Source organism: Pleuronectes platessa, chromosome 5 (genome assembly GCF_947347685.1).
Source record: "Pleuronectes platessa chromosome 5, fPlePla1.1, whole genome shotgun sequence".
Taxonomy (NCBI): Eukaryota; Metazoa; Chordata; class Actinopteri; order Pleuronectiformes; family Pleuronectidae; genus Pleuronectes; species Pleuronectes platessa.
The window spans coordinates 24,190,681-24,208,865 of NC_070630.1; the positions used below are offsets into that span (position 1 = coordinate 24,190,681).

General features: G+C 41.4%; 1 protein-coding gene across 1 annotated transcript; it reads left to right on the forward strand.

The window, feature by feature from the left end:
• The first annotated feature begins 496 nt into the window (after window positions 1-496).
• On the forward strand, window positions 497-11,522 carry meis3 (myeloid ecotropic viral integration site 3). Its single transcript, XM_053422897.1, has 12 exons — window positions 497-508; window positions 4,484-4,623; window positions 4,942-5,116; window positions 5,202-5,252; window positions 5,341-5,391; window positions 5,787-5,936; window positions 6,137-6,245; window positions 6,519-6,664; window positions 7,327-7,403; window positions 8,277-8,335; window positions 8,439-8,525; window positions 10,198-11,522. Exons 1-12 carry the CDS (start codon window positions 497-499, stop codon window positions 10,395-10,397), a joined length of 1,257 nt encoding a protein of 418 aa, XP_053278872.1. The 3' UTR covers window positions 10,398-11,522.
• Window positions 11,523-18,185: the final 6,663 nt, after the last annotated feature.

The window sequence follows — 18,185 nt, forward strand, 5'->3', positions numbered from 1 at the left end:
CCCGGAACAGCACCCGGACTGGACGAATATTTACGTCTCGGTGGGACATCTTTTTTGAATTAACTGGAGCGCTCAACATAACCGGAAAATCGCGTTTACAACAGCATCAAATAGGCTGCAAGCTTTATTAGAAGCGTTTATTGGCTCCTAGCGTATTGTAATATCACCATCAGGCTGGGGGGGTGTCAGGGTGTCCATAAAATCTGCAGTCCCGTCATTATGTGGTAATATAAAATGCGAATGGCTCCGGGTAAACAGGAGGAACAGGTCCTGAGTGTTTTCTGTGCAAAGCCCGTGTGTGTGTTTATTATTAAACCTTGCAGATCGCTTGTGCTTGGTGTTAATCATGTCCACAACTTCATCATAGATCGTGCACATAATCAAAACACTTTTCTCTGCAGGACTCCGGGGACCAGAGGAGGAGGCAGCAGAGCCCAACTGGACTAGCCGAGCAGCGCATCATCCTCTGCGGGTGGAGGACTGGCTGTCGAGTCGCATGGAGAAGAGGGTAGGTCTGCTGCTTGTTTATATTTATTCATTTGATATATTTTTTCAATTTCTAATGATAATGGTTGAGAGTAGACATCTTTCTCTGAGAAGAGGTAATTAGGAAAGCCATCATAATGGGAGCATATGGCTGGGAATCCTCTTTGCACTGCATACAGTCAGTCCCTGGTTTAGCAGGCACACACACACACACACACACACACACACACACACACACACACACACACACACACACACACACACACACACACACACACACCACACACACACAAAACAGAAGGCCCGAAAACAGACTGGTGGACTGTGCATGGGCTGCATGTTTAGAGGAAAAACAACAGAAAAGCATGCCAGCAGAAAGCATCAGAGCCACAGAGAAACCCCTATTTAAACTAACATAAAAGCTATTCACAAATGTTCTTCATACACCAGCAAGTGCTTGTTTTCAAATTAAATTCACGCTGCTGCAAAGGAACAACTTGCAGGGCTTGTGCCTAATTGCAGTTCAATGGAGGTTATGCAGAACTTGCAATCTAGATGTCAGCATTCCCTGCAAACACGCCAAAGGGAGCTGTTGATTTGGATCTAATATTTCTCCCTCTCCTCGGAATAATGTGGACTTATTGTTGTGTAGTGTCAGTGAGGCGTTATAATGGCACATGAGGGTTAGTGAGTAGTCATTAAGAGGCAGAGCAGAGGAGAGAGGCAGCTCTTCAACTCGGTAAGTAGGTCAGTTGTTTTGCTACAGTGATTCAGAGGCATGGTGGTGGTGGTGGTGGAGGTGGAGAGACAGGGCAGAGGCTGTAGGCTGCAGGCGGACTGAGACCTGAGTGCAACAGAGAGCAATTAGAGATGTCCAACGTGTGGACAGAAAATCACTGCTGTATGAAAACAGACACACACACACACACACACACACACACACACACAGTTCTCCAAAAATCAAATCGGAGAATTCATAACATGAATTTTGGATGTACTGTGTAATCACTGCATGTAATCCAAATATAGACCAATGCATGTTATTTCCTAATGATTCCATTCAACTTACAGTAAAACTCTACTTTTGTTTTCTATTGCGAGGACATTGTATCACTAATTGCAACCATTCTCTCTTGCAAAATGTAAACACAATCCAATAAAGTCTGGTCTAGGGTGCTTGTAGAACACACTCAGGATTTTGCCCTCAGTATAAAAAAGTTGTTATGTGTCCTACAGCTCCAACATAAATCGGCAACAGGCTCTGTTTTATTTTCTGCTTTTAGTGTTTTCTGTCCTTTTAACGCAAAATCTGCATGACAATTGTTAACTCGTTACAGTCACCCGTTAAAAGCTCGATAATTTCAATACACACGTTGCGCGTCTCTTTAATCTGAATATCTTGTTCATTTAAGCGCAGGAAAACCATGAAACTTGCGGCGAATCCATCAAAGCGCGCGATGGAAATAATCCTCAAACAAATTCCCCTCCTTACTGAATTGACGCACCGAGAAAACAAAGGATTTAATTGTTTTTCGCTTATTTGCTGCATAGCTATTTCTTTTCTGTCATTCGCAATAGTAAATTTTGTGAATGCAGATTTGTTAGTTGAGACTTTTAAAAAGTCCGTAATAATACACAACGCTGTGGAACTTGCCCCGTCTTACTGTTGTGTTATTTATTTGACGTTTAATTCAATGTTTCAGTCAGATATAAATCCAATTCTACAAAGTTACGCTATTACTGTACAGAGCTCATGCGAAGTTATTTTGGCCCCGTGAGCAGAAGTGAGGAAAACATATCTGGTTAAATAAAAAAAATTAAATCCCACATGATGATGTTGTGCTGCATCTGAAGCCTGTTCACCACCTCCGTGACTTTTTTGGGGGGAAGAAATTAAGTGAAAATTCGCGGAATTTCTCATCTCGACTTGTGCGCTTTGATCTGCTCGACGCACAGAAACCCGATAGGGGGCCGTGCGTAGAGAGAGACGCGCAATCCGATAGCGGTGATTGTGTTAATAGCCAGCCTCCATAAAAACTAGAAGGTGTCCCGGGCCAGGGCCTCAGAGCAGGTGCTTTCTGTGATCCTGGTGGCCACATGGGACTCCGGCATATACAATAATTTGATAAGCCATTTAGGACAGCGGTTCCCAAAGTCCATGAGATCCCGAGGGTTCCTGCAGAGGGGTCTCCAAGAGGGCATTGTGTAGCAAGGCATGAAGAGGACTAGTTTAATCGCTCATATTGGATTATAGAGGTCAAAATAAGGAAAATATGTGAGAATGATTAACTTGTATTATTGTGTCACTCTTAGAATTCCAGAAATAACCTCAACATTATTTTTAAACTGGGGATTTTGGGATCAGGAAAAATAGTGTTCAGGTGCTATATGCAGTCCTGATGAGTAAACAAGTGGAACTAATACACAGGATGTTTAATTGTAAATCTGAAAGAGTAGTGGTAATGGAATCACTCTCCTGCAGTGACACAACTGTGGAGTAAATCACAACCTGGGGGGGCAAAAGTGTCCACAGATATATATGGGCTATAAGCAGATCATAACTTTTATGGCACCGTTAAAATAACACAGGAGTGAAAGGTGTCTGCGGCCGGGCAACCTAGCAGGTGCTGTCTGTCTGTGATCCCGGTGGCCCTGCTGAGGGACTGACATGGAGGGAGTCTCCTTGTAATCCAGCAGAAAGAGAAACAGAGGCGAGATCTGCTGACCTGAGCAAAGTCTCCTCGGAGACAGAAGCTGCAGCGAGGCACAAATTAGCTCCATAACACACAGAGAGAGAGGTGTGTGTGTGTGATACATGTATATTAATGATGCTCTGTGTGTAAGTGTTGCTGTTTGTCTCTGTATCTGTGCGTGTCTGTGAGTGTGCCATATGTGTGTCTGATCCATCCTGTGTAATAGTGTGTGTGTGTGTGAGCAGGCTCTCACAGCAGGTTGCGAGGGACGTCTCAGCACGGCTCCTGTCTAGTCTGAGTTTAGGATGGGAGGAGACGATATTAGCAGCTACAGACTCATCGCCTTTCTCCAAGGATCTCATCTCTCTCTCTGTGTCTCTCTGTCTCTCTCTCTCTCTTCTTTTCTCATCTCCTTCTCCCTTTGAGCAGCAGACAGGAGCTGCTTTTTGGTTCTTCACTGCTTTATGCATTCTTCAGGTTATCAGAGCACTTTAGGAGTTTCTTCAGGGTTTTCTTATCCAGCGGTAGAACGTACAGCAGTGACACTCAGAAGACACTGAGACACACACCAGGGGATTTTACTTTACACAAACCTGCAGTATTCGTCCATGTGCGCACACAAAAACTCTGTGATCAGAATACTGCAACCACAGTATATTATTGGAAATATATTAGTCTGAATTCTCTCAGTAAAAAATATGTTTATGCCTCTCTGCATCTTTATTTTGTCGATATTGGTGTTTATTCGGCTTCCACTGATTAATTATGAATAATTAATCCTTACTGGAATGTTTGAAGTGATGAATTACTGTTTCCCATTACAAACGCATCAGCATGCACACACTTAAAAGCTGACATAATTAGTCCATTAATCTGTTCTGGATCAACACAAAACTAATATGCATTTGTAAATTAAAAACAGGTCAGCTTTTCTTGTCTGTCAGTCTTTTATGATAGTGAAATGAGCATCTTTGAAAAAACAAGCAAATTGAAAATGCCAATTTGTGCTGTTGTGTAATTGTGAGTTTTCATTATTTTATCATATATTATTCAGATAAATGATTAATTGATAAATCAGGAAAATAATATTATTGGTTATTATACACGGCTCTGTGCAGACCACAATTGTAAGCAGTTAAGACTCACATCAGATGTGGTCACTGAGGGTTGTTCCAGTAAGCCGCTCCTCTGAAGCCCCCCCGACAGCTCAGCCACGTAATAAAATCACTACAGTTTGATGTCAGACAGGCGCAGATGTCGAACGTGTCTCATGTTTTCTGTCCTTCTATCTAATTGTGTTTCAGTATGAAGAACTGGTGCACTACTCAGGGTCGGAGGCCATGTCAGTGGGGGGGTACGGCGAGGACGTCAGGACGCTTCCTCCCCCACAGTACGGAGCCCCCATCCCTGACTCGCTCAAACACCACAAAGACCTGATCTATGGGTGAGCATGTGTGTGTGTGTTTGTGTGTGTGTGTGTGTGTGTGTGAAACATTAGATGTTGCCTATTCGTCTCAAAACCACACATTAAACTACACATGCACTTTCAGCAGATTTACATACGCTATAACTTTGCACACTGTATATGAAAATACATGTAAAGGGTTTTACAGCTGTCCGTTTTTTTATAAGGTATTGAGTTTCACCTTCTATAAATGTATAATGTGTTCACTGTGTCAACTGTTACTGTGTTTATGTACATTATAGAATGTTAACTGTTTACACTCTGTGTGTGTGTGTGTGTGTTTTTGTGCGTGCGCAGACACCCACTGTTTCCACTGCTGGCCTTAGTGTTTGAGAAGTGCGAGCTGGCCACCTGCTCCCCTCGAGACCCTGCCCCCTTCCCCGCCACCTCCCACCTCACGGGCATGACCAACCACAGCGACGTCTGCTCCTCGGATTCCTTCAACGATGACATCGCTGCCTTCGCTAAGCAGGCGAGTGGCAGCTTCGAGAGCCAATCAGATGCCCACGGATGTCTGTTTTCAGATTTGTAACAACTGTTGGAATTTTGCGTTGCAGATTCGTTCAGAGAAACCCATATTTTCGTCCAATCCTGAGCTGGACAACTTGGTATGAGGGAGATTTCACCCTAAAATAATAACACATTTTCACACATGCATTGTGTTTTATGTATTGATCATCTTTATTTTCAACACAGATGATCCAGGCCATACAGGTTCTTCGCTTTCACCTACTGGAGTTGGAGAAGGTTGGTGGAAGAGCAGTTTATTTTACCTTTTTGTGGTCATTCTTATATTTCAACTGACTTTGTATTAGTATTTGTTGACTTGCCTGTGGGAAAGAAGCATCCAGGACTTACAGCACTACAATGCTGTCTTTCCTGTAATTTAACAAACTCCACACAACGCCAAACCACTTATGAGAACGTTGAGGGAAATCTTTTTCTATTATTGCCTTTTAATTTAGATTTTTTTTTTATATATACATATGGTCAAGCAGTGAAAGAAATTTAAGGATAGATTCACAAATTCTCTCCTTGTTGCCAACATGCACAATAATACACACATAAACAGGTGAATATTGTTTTAAGATGGACTTCGCTGTTAACGGGTCGCATTGATGAATGTAAACCTGTCTTCTAAGGTGCACGACCTGTGTGACAACTTCTGCCATCGCTACATCACCTGTCTGAAGGGCAAAATGCCCACGGACCTGGTCATGGATGATCGGGAGGGCGGTTCCAAGTCGGACATGGAGGACTTCAATGGATCCTGCACCAGTCTGTCAGAGCAGGTGAGACACTGGGGGTCAATACAGAACTCCACCGCTCACCTGTACTGCTGCATCCACTGGATGACTGAATAATGACCCTGTGTTTCCTGTCCTTTCGTTCTCGCTCCCTTTCCACCTGCTGGGAATTCTCCAACTCTCCATTAATCCACTCTCTCTCTCTATCTCTCTCTCTTTCTCTTCCGCTCCCTCTCTCCCCACAGAATGCATCATGGCTCCGGGAGCCAGATGAGTGTGCCTCTACTCCTCTGGGAACACCAGGAACCTGTGGCCTGCCCTCACACAGCACATCAGACAACTGTAGCGACCCAGGTACATACACACATACTGGAAATACTAAGTGTGAGAGATAACACTGCATAGCACAGATGCATGCTGGGAAACAGAGGTGTGCATGTACTCAACAGTCCTATCTGCAGCAACAGTCACACACAGCCACAAAATAAATAGTAATAACAAATAGCATCAAAAGATTATTATTATTATTATTATTATTATTATTATTATTATACACAGTATTTATCATTTGGACCCCATCATGGATACACAGTTACTAACATACAGTGCTACCTGGTGTCCCTGCAGGCGATGGTCTGGATGGAGGAGTGGGCTCCCCCAGCACAGGAGAGGAGGATGAGTCGGACAGAGACCGGAGGAACAACAAGAAGAGAGGGATCTTCCCCAAAGTGGCTACAAACATCATGAGAGCCTGGCTCTTCCAGCACCTGTCGGTGAGAAAGCTTTGACTCTGGAAAATATACTGCTAAGCGGTAAACGAAAAAAAGAAAGCTTTTGTGTAGCTGTGGATGAGGGAATGATTATATAAAGTGAGGATTCAGTGTGAGACCAAACGTCAGTGACAAGAATAGACAGAGAGGTGGAGCGAGTGTTATAATGGAGGTCAATTAAATTAAATGAAAAATCTGGGGATTAAGTGATTATGTGAATATGCTCGCTATTGAATAATCGTGGAAGTGATAGAAATGGAGAGAGTAATTGTTGATGAGGTGGTTAGATTGGTAATTAGCTATTAAATGAGGCAGGTTAAATGTTGCTTTACTCCATTTATTACTGTGTGCGTGTGTGTGTGTGTGTGTGTGTGTGTGTGTGTGTGTGTGTGTGTGTGTGTGTGTCTCTGCGCGTGTGTGATGGAGAAAGATACTTGGAGAGCATGAGGTTTTGCTCTGAGGTTGAAAATGGCAGTTTAGATTTGAATTCAAAAGGAAGGTCGTCTGTGAACACAGAGTTCATATACATTAATTAACATTTTTTGAATCTCATGTTGATCCACATGAATTTGGTTACGTCTCTGCAAGACAGCGGCAAACATTCCACCCTAAAACCCTGTGTGTGTTTGATTTCCTTAACCCCTGGTCTGTGTGTCCCCACCCAGCACCCATACCCATCTGAGGAGCAGAAGAAGCAGCTGTCACTGGACACAGGACTCACCATCCTACAGGTCAACAACTGGTCAGTGCACACAAAATCAATACACTAATTCTAACCTTACAGCTTATCAATCATGAGTTAAACTGACTCGTTTAAATTGAAAGTGTCGAGTTTCAATTTGACAACATGGCAGTTACCAGGTCAATAGCATATTGCCGTGATAGTCTGATGCATAAATGAACAGTATCTACATTATACAGCTCCCCACGATCACACTTTTTGCTTAGTAACTCTTTAAAATGAAAGGTGGCGCTTTTTACCGAAGACTGTAATCGACTTTATTGGAGAGAAGGTTGTAACAGGGGAAGAAATGTCCCTGTAATCATTTTTCCTGAAACGGTAGAGCAGTAAAATCTACTTACTCCATGTTCATAAAAGAGAGTAGCAAATCAATATAAAAAATCGAATGATTTACAGCTCCCAAAGTCCCCGTTCACTCCTCAGGTATATATCTTCATGTGCATACAGTATAAACACACACACAAAGCATCTCCATACTGCTGATCAATTAGTTATTTCATTATTTCAGATTTCTGAAAATAAATTCAAACACAGTTTGAAATAAAAAATATATGTGTGTGCTACATGCTAAAAGGTGTATTTTGTAATCTGTTAACTAACATTTTTTTGCATACACACACACACAAACACACACACACACTCACAGTGACCCAATCAATGCAGATCAATCAATTATCACAGGGCCGATCAATACCTGCTCTGCCCTAACGTTGATTTACGCTGCCCTCTGAAAGGGTTAAGGGCTGTAAAATAGAAAAGGTTAATAGTCTGCCGGTCAGCCTTTTTCTCCTTTAACGGGTGGCCTCTCTCTCTCTCTCTCTCTCTCTCTCCCTCTCTGAACACTCTTTCTTTATGTCTCTCTCCCCTGCAAAGGTTCATCAACGCCAGGAGGAGAATAGTTCAGCCGATGATTGACCAGACCAATCGCTCAGGTCAGTGTGGCCCTAATACATTTGCTCGTTCTCTGCGTGTGTGTAATGTAGAGTGTGCGTCTGTTGTGTATTTGTGTCTGATAGAGTGTGTGTTGCCTCACAGGTCAGGGTGGTCCCTACAGCCCAGAGGGAGCGGCCCTTGGGGGCTACGGGCTTGACGGGCAGGCCCACCTTGGTCTCCGAGCAGCAGGTATGTTTTATAAATATGTAGGAAAAGATGTTTTGCACTATTTAATTTTTTTTTAATCCAAAATCTGCTAAAATCACACTGCCCGACATGATCCTTCATATCCTCAGACGCAATTAGTGTAGTGTATGTCGGCTCAATCCCACATGTATCGTCCTGCTGGCCCAAATACTCACTAAATAACCACATGTGTATTATTGTGCTGCTGGAAATAGTCCCAAACAAATGCACTTTTTCTATTATGAAACAATTGTTATAAACTTGTTCACAGCTGTTTTTGGAAATTTTTCAAAAGCGTCTTTTGAAAATTGAAGTTGATGTTTTAACTATTCAGTGGGACGGAGTGCCACAAAAAGGCAGGACAACTCCAAACTCTTTTCAAAGGATTTGTTGACAGTAAGAATATTGTCCGCAAAACACAGTCCCTGCTGAGTATCTACCTCTGAGTAAATATTTATATTCAATACTGTGAAAATAAATATTTATAAGCCTAAGTGAAGAGTGACTCACCATCTTTTTAGCAATGTGAGGTGTCTCCTGTACACACCCTAACACAACTCCACTGTCTTTCTACACCCAGATTTGATGATCATTTCATTAATTAATTTACAACCATGTTAACCAACACATGTTAGCGATTCAAATGGTGGCCACTTCACACTATAAGGCTGGAACCTCTCAGTTGTTATATATGTTATAACCATAAGAAAAAATGTTTTCTGATGATGTTAAAACCTCCTGGACAGAGTTTAATCAAACTCACAGCCTCGCAAAATACTTCAAGAATATCAAGTACATCAGGGTGGTGATGAGAAAAATGTGTGAAGAATGATTCATAATTTATTTATGTCCATATGAGGTGATGCTGAAAGTCGCTGTGTTTTTCATTAATATAAGCAGAACAGCAAACAGTTGATAAATGGTTTAAAGCATGTAAAACAGTTTTTAACAATTTTAAAATTGTATTTTATTTATAATTTATTAAGCATCATTCCCTATCTGCTTATACGGCAAACTCTACTTAACTATAACTACATTAATGTGTGTTATAAACCTTGTATTAATTTAATTACTAACCATCATGACTCCTAAATTGAGGGAAATTGTTAAACATCTCGTCAAGTTTGATTGATTGGTTCCGCCGTTAAGAAAAGGGACGTTTCGGGTCTGAATATTTAGCCCAGTGTCAAAGTCTTGTAGCTTTAAATAAAACCTGAAACATGCTGAGCAATATAAAATGATTTTAACGAAACAATTATTTTTTTAACAACAGCAGAAGCCTGTGTTTTATGCAACAAGGGTTTCAAGGAAAAGTGCAGGAAATCTGATCTAATCCTAAGTAATGATCAGAAAGACAAATGAAGATTTTCACCTCAAAGTTGAAAAATATAGTGTTTTCAGTTAGTTTCCATTGGAAAATAAAAGTAATCATAACTTATAATTTTCTTTAATTTTTATTTATTTAATAAATAAATACAATTGAACAGTGAATAAAGTATAAATAACGAAGTAATTCAAAGTAAATCACAAAAAATAAGGAGGATATCTTTTACCAAAGACAGATTATAAAAAATGCTATAGACTAATTGATCAGCAGATTTCTCCACATTAATGGAGCCGTATCCTTTCACATTCTACACATTAAAAGCCTGTTCCTCTGTTGTTGCCTCACCAGGTCTCCAGGGGATGTCCTCTCTGCATGGTGACTACTCCAGCGCTCTCTTGGCCCAGCAAGGCTACCCTCCCCACCCAGGACCTTCCCTCCACCCTTACCCGGGCCCACACCCCCACCCCGCCATGCTGCTCCACCCGCCGCCACACGCACACCCTGCAGAGCCACTCCTCACGCAGGGACTGGACATACACGCACACTAGCTGTAGGGGGCGTCGGGGGTGTGCCTGTGAAGGAAAATTACTGTATGAATGTGTGTGTGAGTGAGTGTGTTTGGCTAGATATGTAAGTGTGTGTGTGTGTGTGTGTGTGTGTGTGTGTGTGTGTGTGTGTGTGTGTGTGTGTGTGTGTGACTGTGAATGTGTAATGACGCACACAGTACACTATTTAAAGAAAAAAAGACACATTGCTCCGAAAGTTTACATTCCCCACTGAAAGACACTGACCTCAATGTAGCTGTTCCACTTGCTAACACACCCACACACACACACAGACAGACACACACACAGACAGACACACACATACCGTCTGGTTTAAGCCATACCTCTTTCAGAGTAGAAGTGCTTCCTCCTCTCCAAATGTTGCCACTGTGTCCTGTGGGTGAGACACATGCTTTAAACTACACTTCCCATCAGCCCCATCATGCCTGCTGAAACCACAGGAAGATGCTCGACTGGATCAGAGACACAGATGATTATTGATCCTCAGACTTTTGTACCACAGCACATTGACGTTACTGGATGGGACTTGATCCTGTGAACACGCCTTTTTCACAACCCCCTGTCTTCCTGTGCACGCTGACTGTCAAAGATACACACACACACCTTCACACACACTTTATTTAAAGCTGATTTGAGTTGTTTTTTTCTTATTCTATTTTTCTATTTAAGTGTGCCACTCCAGGCGGATGTAGCCTCACATGAGCTTGTTGAAATGTTAGTGCTCTTCCTCAGCATGAAGCTAAACACTATGAATGACTTCCAGTCTGCCTCGCTCTCGTACCACTGAGATCCTTAAAATGCCAACAGGGGTCCGATACCTTAGGATCTTTCCTACACACGCAAATACACAACATATACACACATACACACAGCAAGACACGCTACACTGAAAGCCATTTCTACACACAGACATACAAACACACACAAACTTCTGTAAGCATTTCTAGTACATGTTTGTTTGTCGCAGCCAGCGTTGTGTGAGGGGAGCTGCGGCCAAAGGACTCTTCAAACATTGAGCTCCCTCTCCACACTGCTCGGAGCGCTTCAACATTTCTGAATGATGATGGGAAAATATGGTTAAAGTATTAAAATGATTTTTTTCTAAGACATGTCGTGGTCTTCTGTTTGTGTGTGTGTGTGTTTGTGTTGTGTGGTTCTACATCTGGCCAGTTAAAACACCCACAAATATTAACACTGGTTATTTCATGTAAAGAAAGTGAAACTGCAGGTCGGTCAGTACATTTCATTTCTTATACACAAACCAAAAACATTTTTGTCAGCTTCTTAGTGAAGTTTTTATTTTATCATGCAAATACCAGTGTCTATATCTCACACGGACCATTAAGACACCAGAATACTGCAGTGCTAAAATCTAAAGAAGACATTTTACTAAAAACACAATCTTTAAATCATCATAAAATGAGCAGCTATAAACGACATCTTAATTTATTTAAACCTGTTTACAAAGAATGTATTTCCGGCTCATTGTGAAGTTTCAACTACAGTCATGTTTAATTCAGGCACCAAAGTTTTCAACACAAAAATGCTTCCTTTTGGTTACACACAAAGCTCTTCATTATGCCTTTTTTCATGAGAAATCATCTTTGCAATTTAGATTTGCACCAACATCACATTTTCCTATACATGATGAACGTAACACTGTAACCTGTTTGTAAAAATAATAATGTTAATACGGATATTTCTGAAGTGAGCTGATGCCCAGTCAGATTCACAAGTCTCCTTCAAAACTGAATTACTCTACATTTCTGGAGACGGAGGTTCCATCCCCGCTGATGACAAAAACATGTGTAAGCTCATGCACTCCCAGATTTTATACTGTACTCTATTGTTGGGATGCAGCCGATGTCTCTGTCTCTTTTTGAATGGAAATTAAGTCAGTTCAGTGCAGGAATTATTTTATTTTATTTTCTAGTTTTCTGCCAAACCAGACAACCTTTCCATGTTACATAGAGACAGAGCAGCCTCGTCTACAACCCTACGTATAGAATGCGATGTGTTTACATCCACCATTATCTATCCTAGCATTATTCAGGTCATTCCAATAATACAGACATTGATGAAACTGATATGGTACAAAGATACACATCTGAGGCCCTCTCCTCTCACAACCTCCTAAACACGACCAAAGTCGAAATCAAGCAGCACAAATGTTTTAAAACAGAGCAAATGAACTGCTTGTGTGTTGTTGATTTACAATAATCAAAACCATTCGGGAATATTCTGACTCCTTCATGAGATGCATTAATATTTAATAAAAAATAAGCCACCTTCGCTGTCAAGAGATCTTTTCTTGAGAAATAGTGTAATCTCCCCCCTCTTTTCCAGTCATAAGTCACGTCACTCTGTTCCCTCCCCTGACGATCAGTTCAGCTCTGACAGAGGCCTCAGGCTGCAGCCGCAGTAATCTGTCACACAGGCCCGAATATAACAGAGAGGGAAGAAGTCAGAGGTTTCTTAATGTTTTATAGCTCAGACCAGAGCGCCTGGTGGCCTCAGTAGATATTTTCCTGTCCTCACATTCCTCTTTTTTACTTGCTTATCACCTAAATTAAGGATGACGTGTCAGCAAGGACAAACACTCTAAACTTTATCAACCTCTACATTAACTTTTCCCCTCGCAGTAACACATTCCATTCATAACCTTCACCTCTCTTCTCCTCTACATCCCTTTATCCAACAAACCTCAGCACATCACTTTGCCATCCTACACCCTGCATCCCAAACACACAACAAACACTAAATACCCACACCCACCCTGCCCCCCATTCAGCCTAAGGCAGGAGGGGTGGGTGTGGGTCAGGGGCCAGAGTTCAGACAGGGGTCAACAGGAAATGTCTGTTGTCCCTGGCACCAGGGCCCTGACCTCGGTACCCCTCTGCTTTTCATTTCTCTTTGTCCCCTCTTACACTGACTCCTCGGCCATGTGGTTCAGGACCAGCCCCTCATTTCTGCTTTCTCCTCCTCACAGGATGTTTGTCTGGAATATCACTCTCATGTAAAACAGTGCAGGAACTTTAGCTTCATACTTAACTGTTTTCAACATCAGTGCGAACTTTTGAAGTTCTGACAGTGACCTCTGCTTTACCATAAAGCCCGTATAAAAACGTATATTTTGCTTTCAGCTTTTCGAAACTTACTTAACATAGTGAATGGCAAGTAAGTCAAGCAGTGCTCGAACCATTTAAATCTAAAAACAAAAGACATTTGTAACTATAGTTTTGTATTTACTGCCTCTTGTGGAGGCAAGGGGTTATTGTCTCGAGAAGCCAGCTTGACTTCCAGCTGCTCCATCTATCTTTTTGTCATATTTCTCGTATTTTCTACTATCTTATTAGTTTAATTTAGTGTCTGGTTTTCATCTTTCGGCAGATCCCGACTAGTTGCTTGCCTCTGTTTCCAGTGTTTATGCTAAGCTAACCAGCTGCCAGCTATGGCTTCATATTAAAAGATCAGTCTTCAAGATTGAGTGGCATCTAATTGAAAAGCCCTCTTGTGACCCTGTCGTTTCAAGCATCAGAAGCATCACCTTCATGTAACATTTAAATGCCATAGAGCCAGTGTATGGTGTACCAGCTCTGGGCTACAGTAGAAACATGCAGGTAGATGTAGATATAAAGGGTTTATTAAAAGGTAACAAAATCATAATGAATCTTGGTTTCAGGTGATTCAGTGATTCAATGAAAACAACATGAACAAAATGATATATAAGTTCTGCCAATAGTCCTCCCTAAATCCTCCACGCTGGACCTTTCAATGTTCACATTTGAGTGAGTGGTATCAACCTTCTCATCTAATTCTCAGTATTAAGGTGAATAAGTGTATTTCCTAACATGATGAACAACATTAATTCTCACTGTTGGTACTCTCTCTTCCTTCAGCTCCACAATGTGTTGACTGAGCTTCATTTATAATGTATGAATTTCAACTTCCCCCAAAATGTCCTTTTCCCCTCCAGCTGTTAAAAAGCAATGCTCCTAACGTGTTTAATCCCGCAGCATCACAGGCAGGGATCTTGGCAGAAAGCTCCACAGCACATGCTGCGCCTCATTCATACGTCAGTGTTGAAACCTCACTCACACAACATAATTCATGGTCAGAGGCTCAGCTTGTGATTGGCTGCCCTGTCTCTCACCGACACAGACTCCATTAGACGGTGGGAACTACTCTGCATACGATCCAAGAAATGGAGAGGAGAACTCTCTCCTTATGTATTTGTGTTTCACTGCTTGTGTACTGAAAGGAATATGAAGCTTATTGCACACAGAGGAGTGTTGGGTGCTGCAGAATGTTATTTAACCTCAAACCTTCACAAAACAGAGGAATAAGTTTCATTTATGTATTAGATATGAGTGAAGTTGAGACGTTTCCTTATACTGACAAAACAATTTCACATGAGTTGCACTGCAGTGCTGGTACAGCGTCGGCCCTTGTGTGCAGGATGTTTCATATGCTTTGAGTCTATATTGCTACATTCCTTATAATGTTTCCATCATTTCAAGACTCCCACTGCTTTGAATTTCACCATTTGGGCTATTGAAGCAAAATGGATGCACGTGTGTAATATGAATGCCTGTGTGTGTCGGCGCATGAATATGTGTGTGCATAAATATGTACAATTCAATTTTTAGCATAATGTGTGTGTGTGTGTGTGTGTGTGTGTGTATGTTTGTGTGTGTGTGTGTGTGTGTGTGTATGTATGTGTGTGTGTGGGGGGGAGTGGGAGTTACTCTGGTGGTCATTAATCATTCAATTACACACCTGTCAGAGTTCAGACAAGTGGGAGAGAGGGAGGGGAAGGGAGGGATGTGGTAAAAGAGAGAGAGGGGGTGCTGGTAATGGAGGAATGCAGCAGGGGAGAAAGAGGAAGAGCAGGGAGGAACTGAATGACGAAGAGAGGGAATGAGAAAGCACCAGGATGGCTGTAAAGAGAAAGAGAGAAAGTTTTATTGTGGGCGTGTGAAGGAGCTGTGACAGAGGCAAGCTGCCGGATGGTGACAGCCGCTGAAAGGCCGCAGTTAAGACAACGACACGTACATGTATTATAAGGGACAAGTGACAGATGAGCACAAGGCCGGACAAGAGAGGACAGACGCAGCCAAACTCTGAGCTTCATGCAAACTGACACAAGACTGAGCTGAGCTAAAAGGGAAGCAGAGCTCAGTAATGATAACCTCCGCCGTGGAGGTTATGTTTTCACTCTCGTCCATTTGTAAGCGAGATACTGCAAAAAGTACTGGAAGCATTTCCTTGAAGTCTGCTGAAGGATGTGGTATAGGTGAGGGAAGAAGCCCTGACATGTTGGTGCGGATCTGGATCAGGAAGCAGATCTAGGAGGTGGTTTTTCACATTTTCACTGATTTCTCAGGGGGTTATTCATGAATCTTGCTGAAAGGAATCTGGCAGATTTAGGGGACCGATGTTTATGAGTGTGGGTAATTTGGTTCAGCTTGATTGAATTTAAATGGACTGTTGGGCCTTTCTGAAGGTATGAGCTATACTGAGTGCCATTTTAGTTGTTTTTATATTTGCATAAAAATAGACTTATATTATTATACATTTATAGCATTCCAAAACTCCCTTTTAACATTTGGAAGCCGATACATCAGTGACAATAAGGCAAATTCACACCAATTTCTATAAATAGCTGGCTATTTCTGAGTAACTTTGAGCTACACTGACTTCCTGTTTCTAAATGTATCGCCTGAGAGCTGAAACATTTACTGTTTCTCATTTCTATGTTGAAGCCAGTAATAGATCATCCTCATTTGAAGCATCACCGTGCTTTATGCATTTACAAGAACAGTCTGAAAATGATCAGAAGTAAAAGGACATAAAAGTGGTATTTAGTTCTGAAGCTTGTGATTATTTTCATTATTGATTAACTCAAGTTTCATTTAAATGTAGAGGAGCAAATAGTAACAATGACTAGAAATGAAATAGACTTGAATTAGAATGAAATTGAATAAACACACGTAACTCATATTTTGAGTTATAAGGTAAATTACGTTATCAAGCGATATTCCTGAAAAGGCACACCAGCAGTATTAATCAAAATTCTTTCTAATATTTCATACTGTTTGACTGAGCTCTTTTTCACCGAAATCTAAATGTTTTGTATACGTATAATAATTTACTGATCAGAGAAAACAGTGTCAGTGTGTTGTTTGTGCTGCATGTGTCACCTTCTTATATACAGTATATGTTTATGTGTTTGTATACGCGAGCAGCCCCCATCTGTGTGTGTGTGTGTGTGTGTGTGTGTGTGTGTATGTTGCAGTCTCCATGTTTAGCTGCAGTACGTCGAATGCCTCAGGCCACAACCATCTGTCCCCCCTCCCTCATTTTACACACACACGTGCACACACACACACACACACGCACACACACACACTCTCTCTCTCTCTCTCTCTCTCTCTCTCTCTTTTCTCCCCTCTTCCCCTCCTCAACTGCCTCCACCTCTGCCACATATCTAATTTATGGCCGTGGTGAGTGCGTTACACAGACTCATGTATGCATAATATATCACATGTGTGAAAGAGCTGTGTGTGGTACGGAGAGTGTGGGACACTGTTGACTGACCAGCAACATCTTGACCACGACTCCTTCGTCAACACATCCCAATTGTGTGTGTGGTGAATGTGTGATCCAGCGTGTAGCACTGTCTTTCTTCCAAAGTCTTACACCAGATCTGACAGCACTGATAAAGTGTGTGCGGAGAAAGGGAACGTCTCTGCGCGTGTGTGTGTTTGTGTGTGTGAAGGCCCAGCTGTTTCTGGGCTTGACATCCACATACAGGCAGAATGCCAGATGTCTCATTAGGCAAATTTGATTGGCTTGGTCATTTAGAATGCAGTGATGAGACGCTTCCATGTGTGTGTACATTAACATAAGAGGCCCCCTGTATAACTATTGACATGTGTACATGTATGTGCATCCATTAACTATTTTTCTAACCTTTGTATTAACATGCAGTTAATAACATAGTTATTGCAAAAGAGTCCTAGATAAACTATGTTAAAAATTAATATAATAGGACAAAGAACTGGAAAACAAAGTTTAGTAAGTTATAATATAACTAATAAGTAAAATAGATTAAGATGAAATGTTGCATTTTTAGGCTCCACCCTCTACAGCTCTCTAATTGTTAAGAAACGATGTTTAGCAGCCAGTGATTCAGATTTCTATATTCTTGTCGTTCTACAAATGCTTCCCTGAAAATCTTTAAATGTTAACTGGTGAAGTCAATGCAATAATGTTTCTACTTTCACTACTCATGCTTTCCCTTTCACAACCATTGTAAGTGCTTATTATATCACTTTTAAGTGTACATTCAGTTACTGTACTTCAACTGCCTTTTCAATCTCAACTTATATAGTCGTTTATAGTCACTCCTTGTAAACTTTGTTTTATGTAATTCAGAGTGCAGAAAAATATAGCATCTAAGTAAATATGTTCCAAGTTTTTTGGAAGAGGCAGCTGAGGTTTACAGTTACAATCTGGAAATGAAAGTAAAAATAATAAACATGTGATTCAACTTATTCAAAGTGTCACTGCAGCACCTTTTAAAGTGTGACTTCCAATGAGGTCACGTCCTTTCATTTGTCATTTTTCTTTGTACAGTTCAGCTATGAATATGAACACGAGTCACTTTCATATCCTTCAATGCATTTTATCTGCAATTTTAACTCCTTGTATCACTCCCACAGGCCATTTTGTTGAGGACTTAACTTCAATAGCTTCTTCAGCTTT

Bases quoted from the DNA above. Each gene is read 5' to 3' on its own strand.
- meis3 (XM_053422897.1), top strand. The intron at 6,246-6,518 runs GTACATACACAC...GTGTCCCTGCAG, and splicing joins AGACAACTGTAGCGACCCAG to GCGATGGTCTGGATGGAGGA. The intron at 8,526-10,197 runs GTATGTTTTATA...TTGCCTCACCAG, and splicing joins CCTTGGTCTCCGAGCAGCAG to GTCTCCAGGGGATGTCCTCT.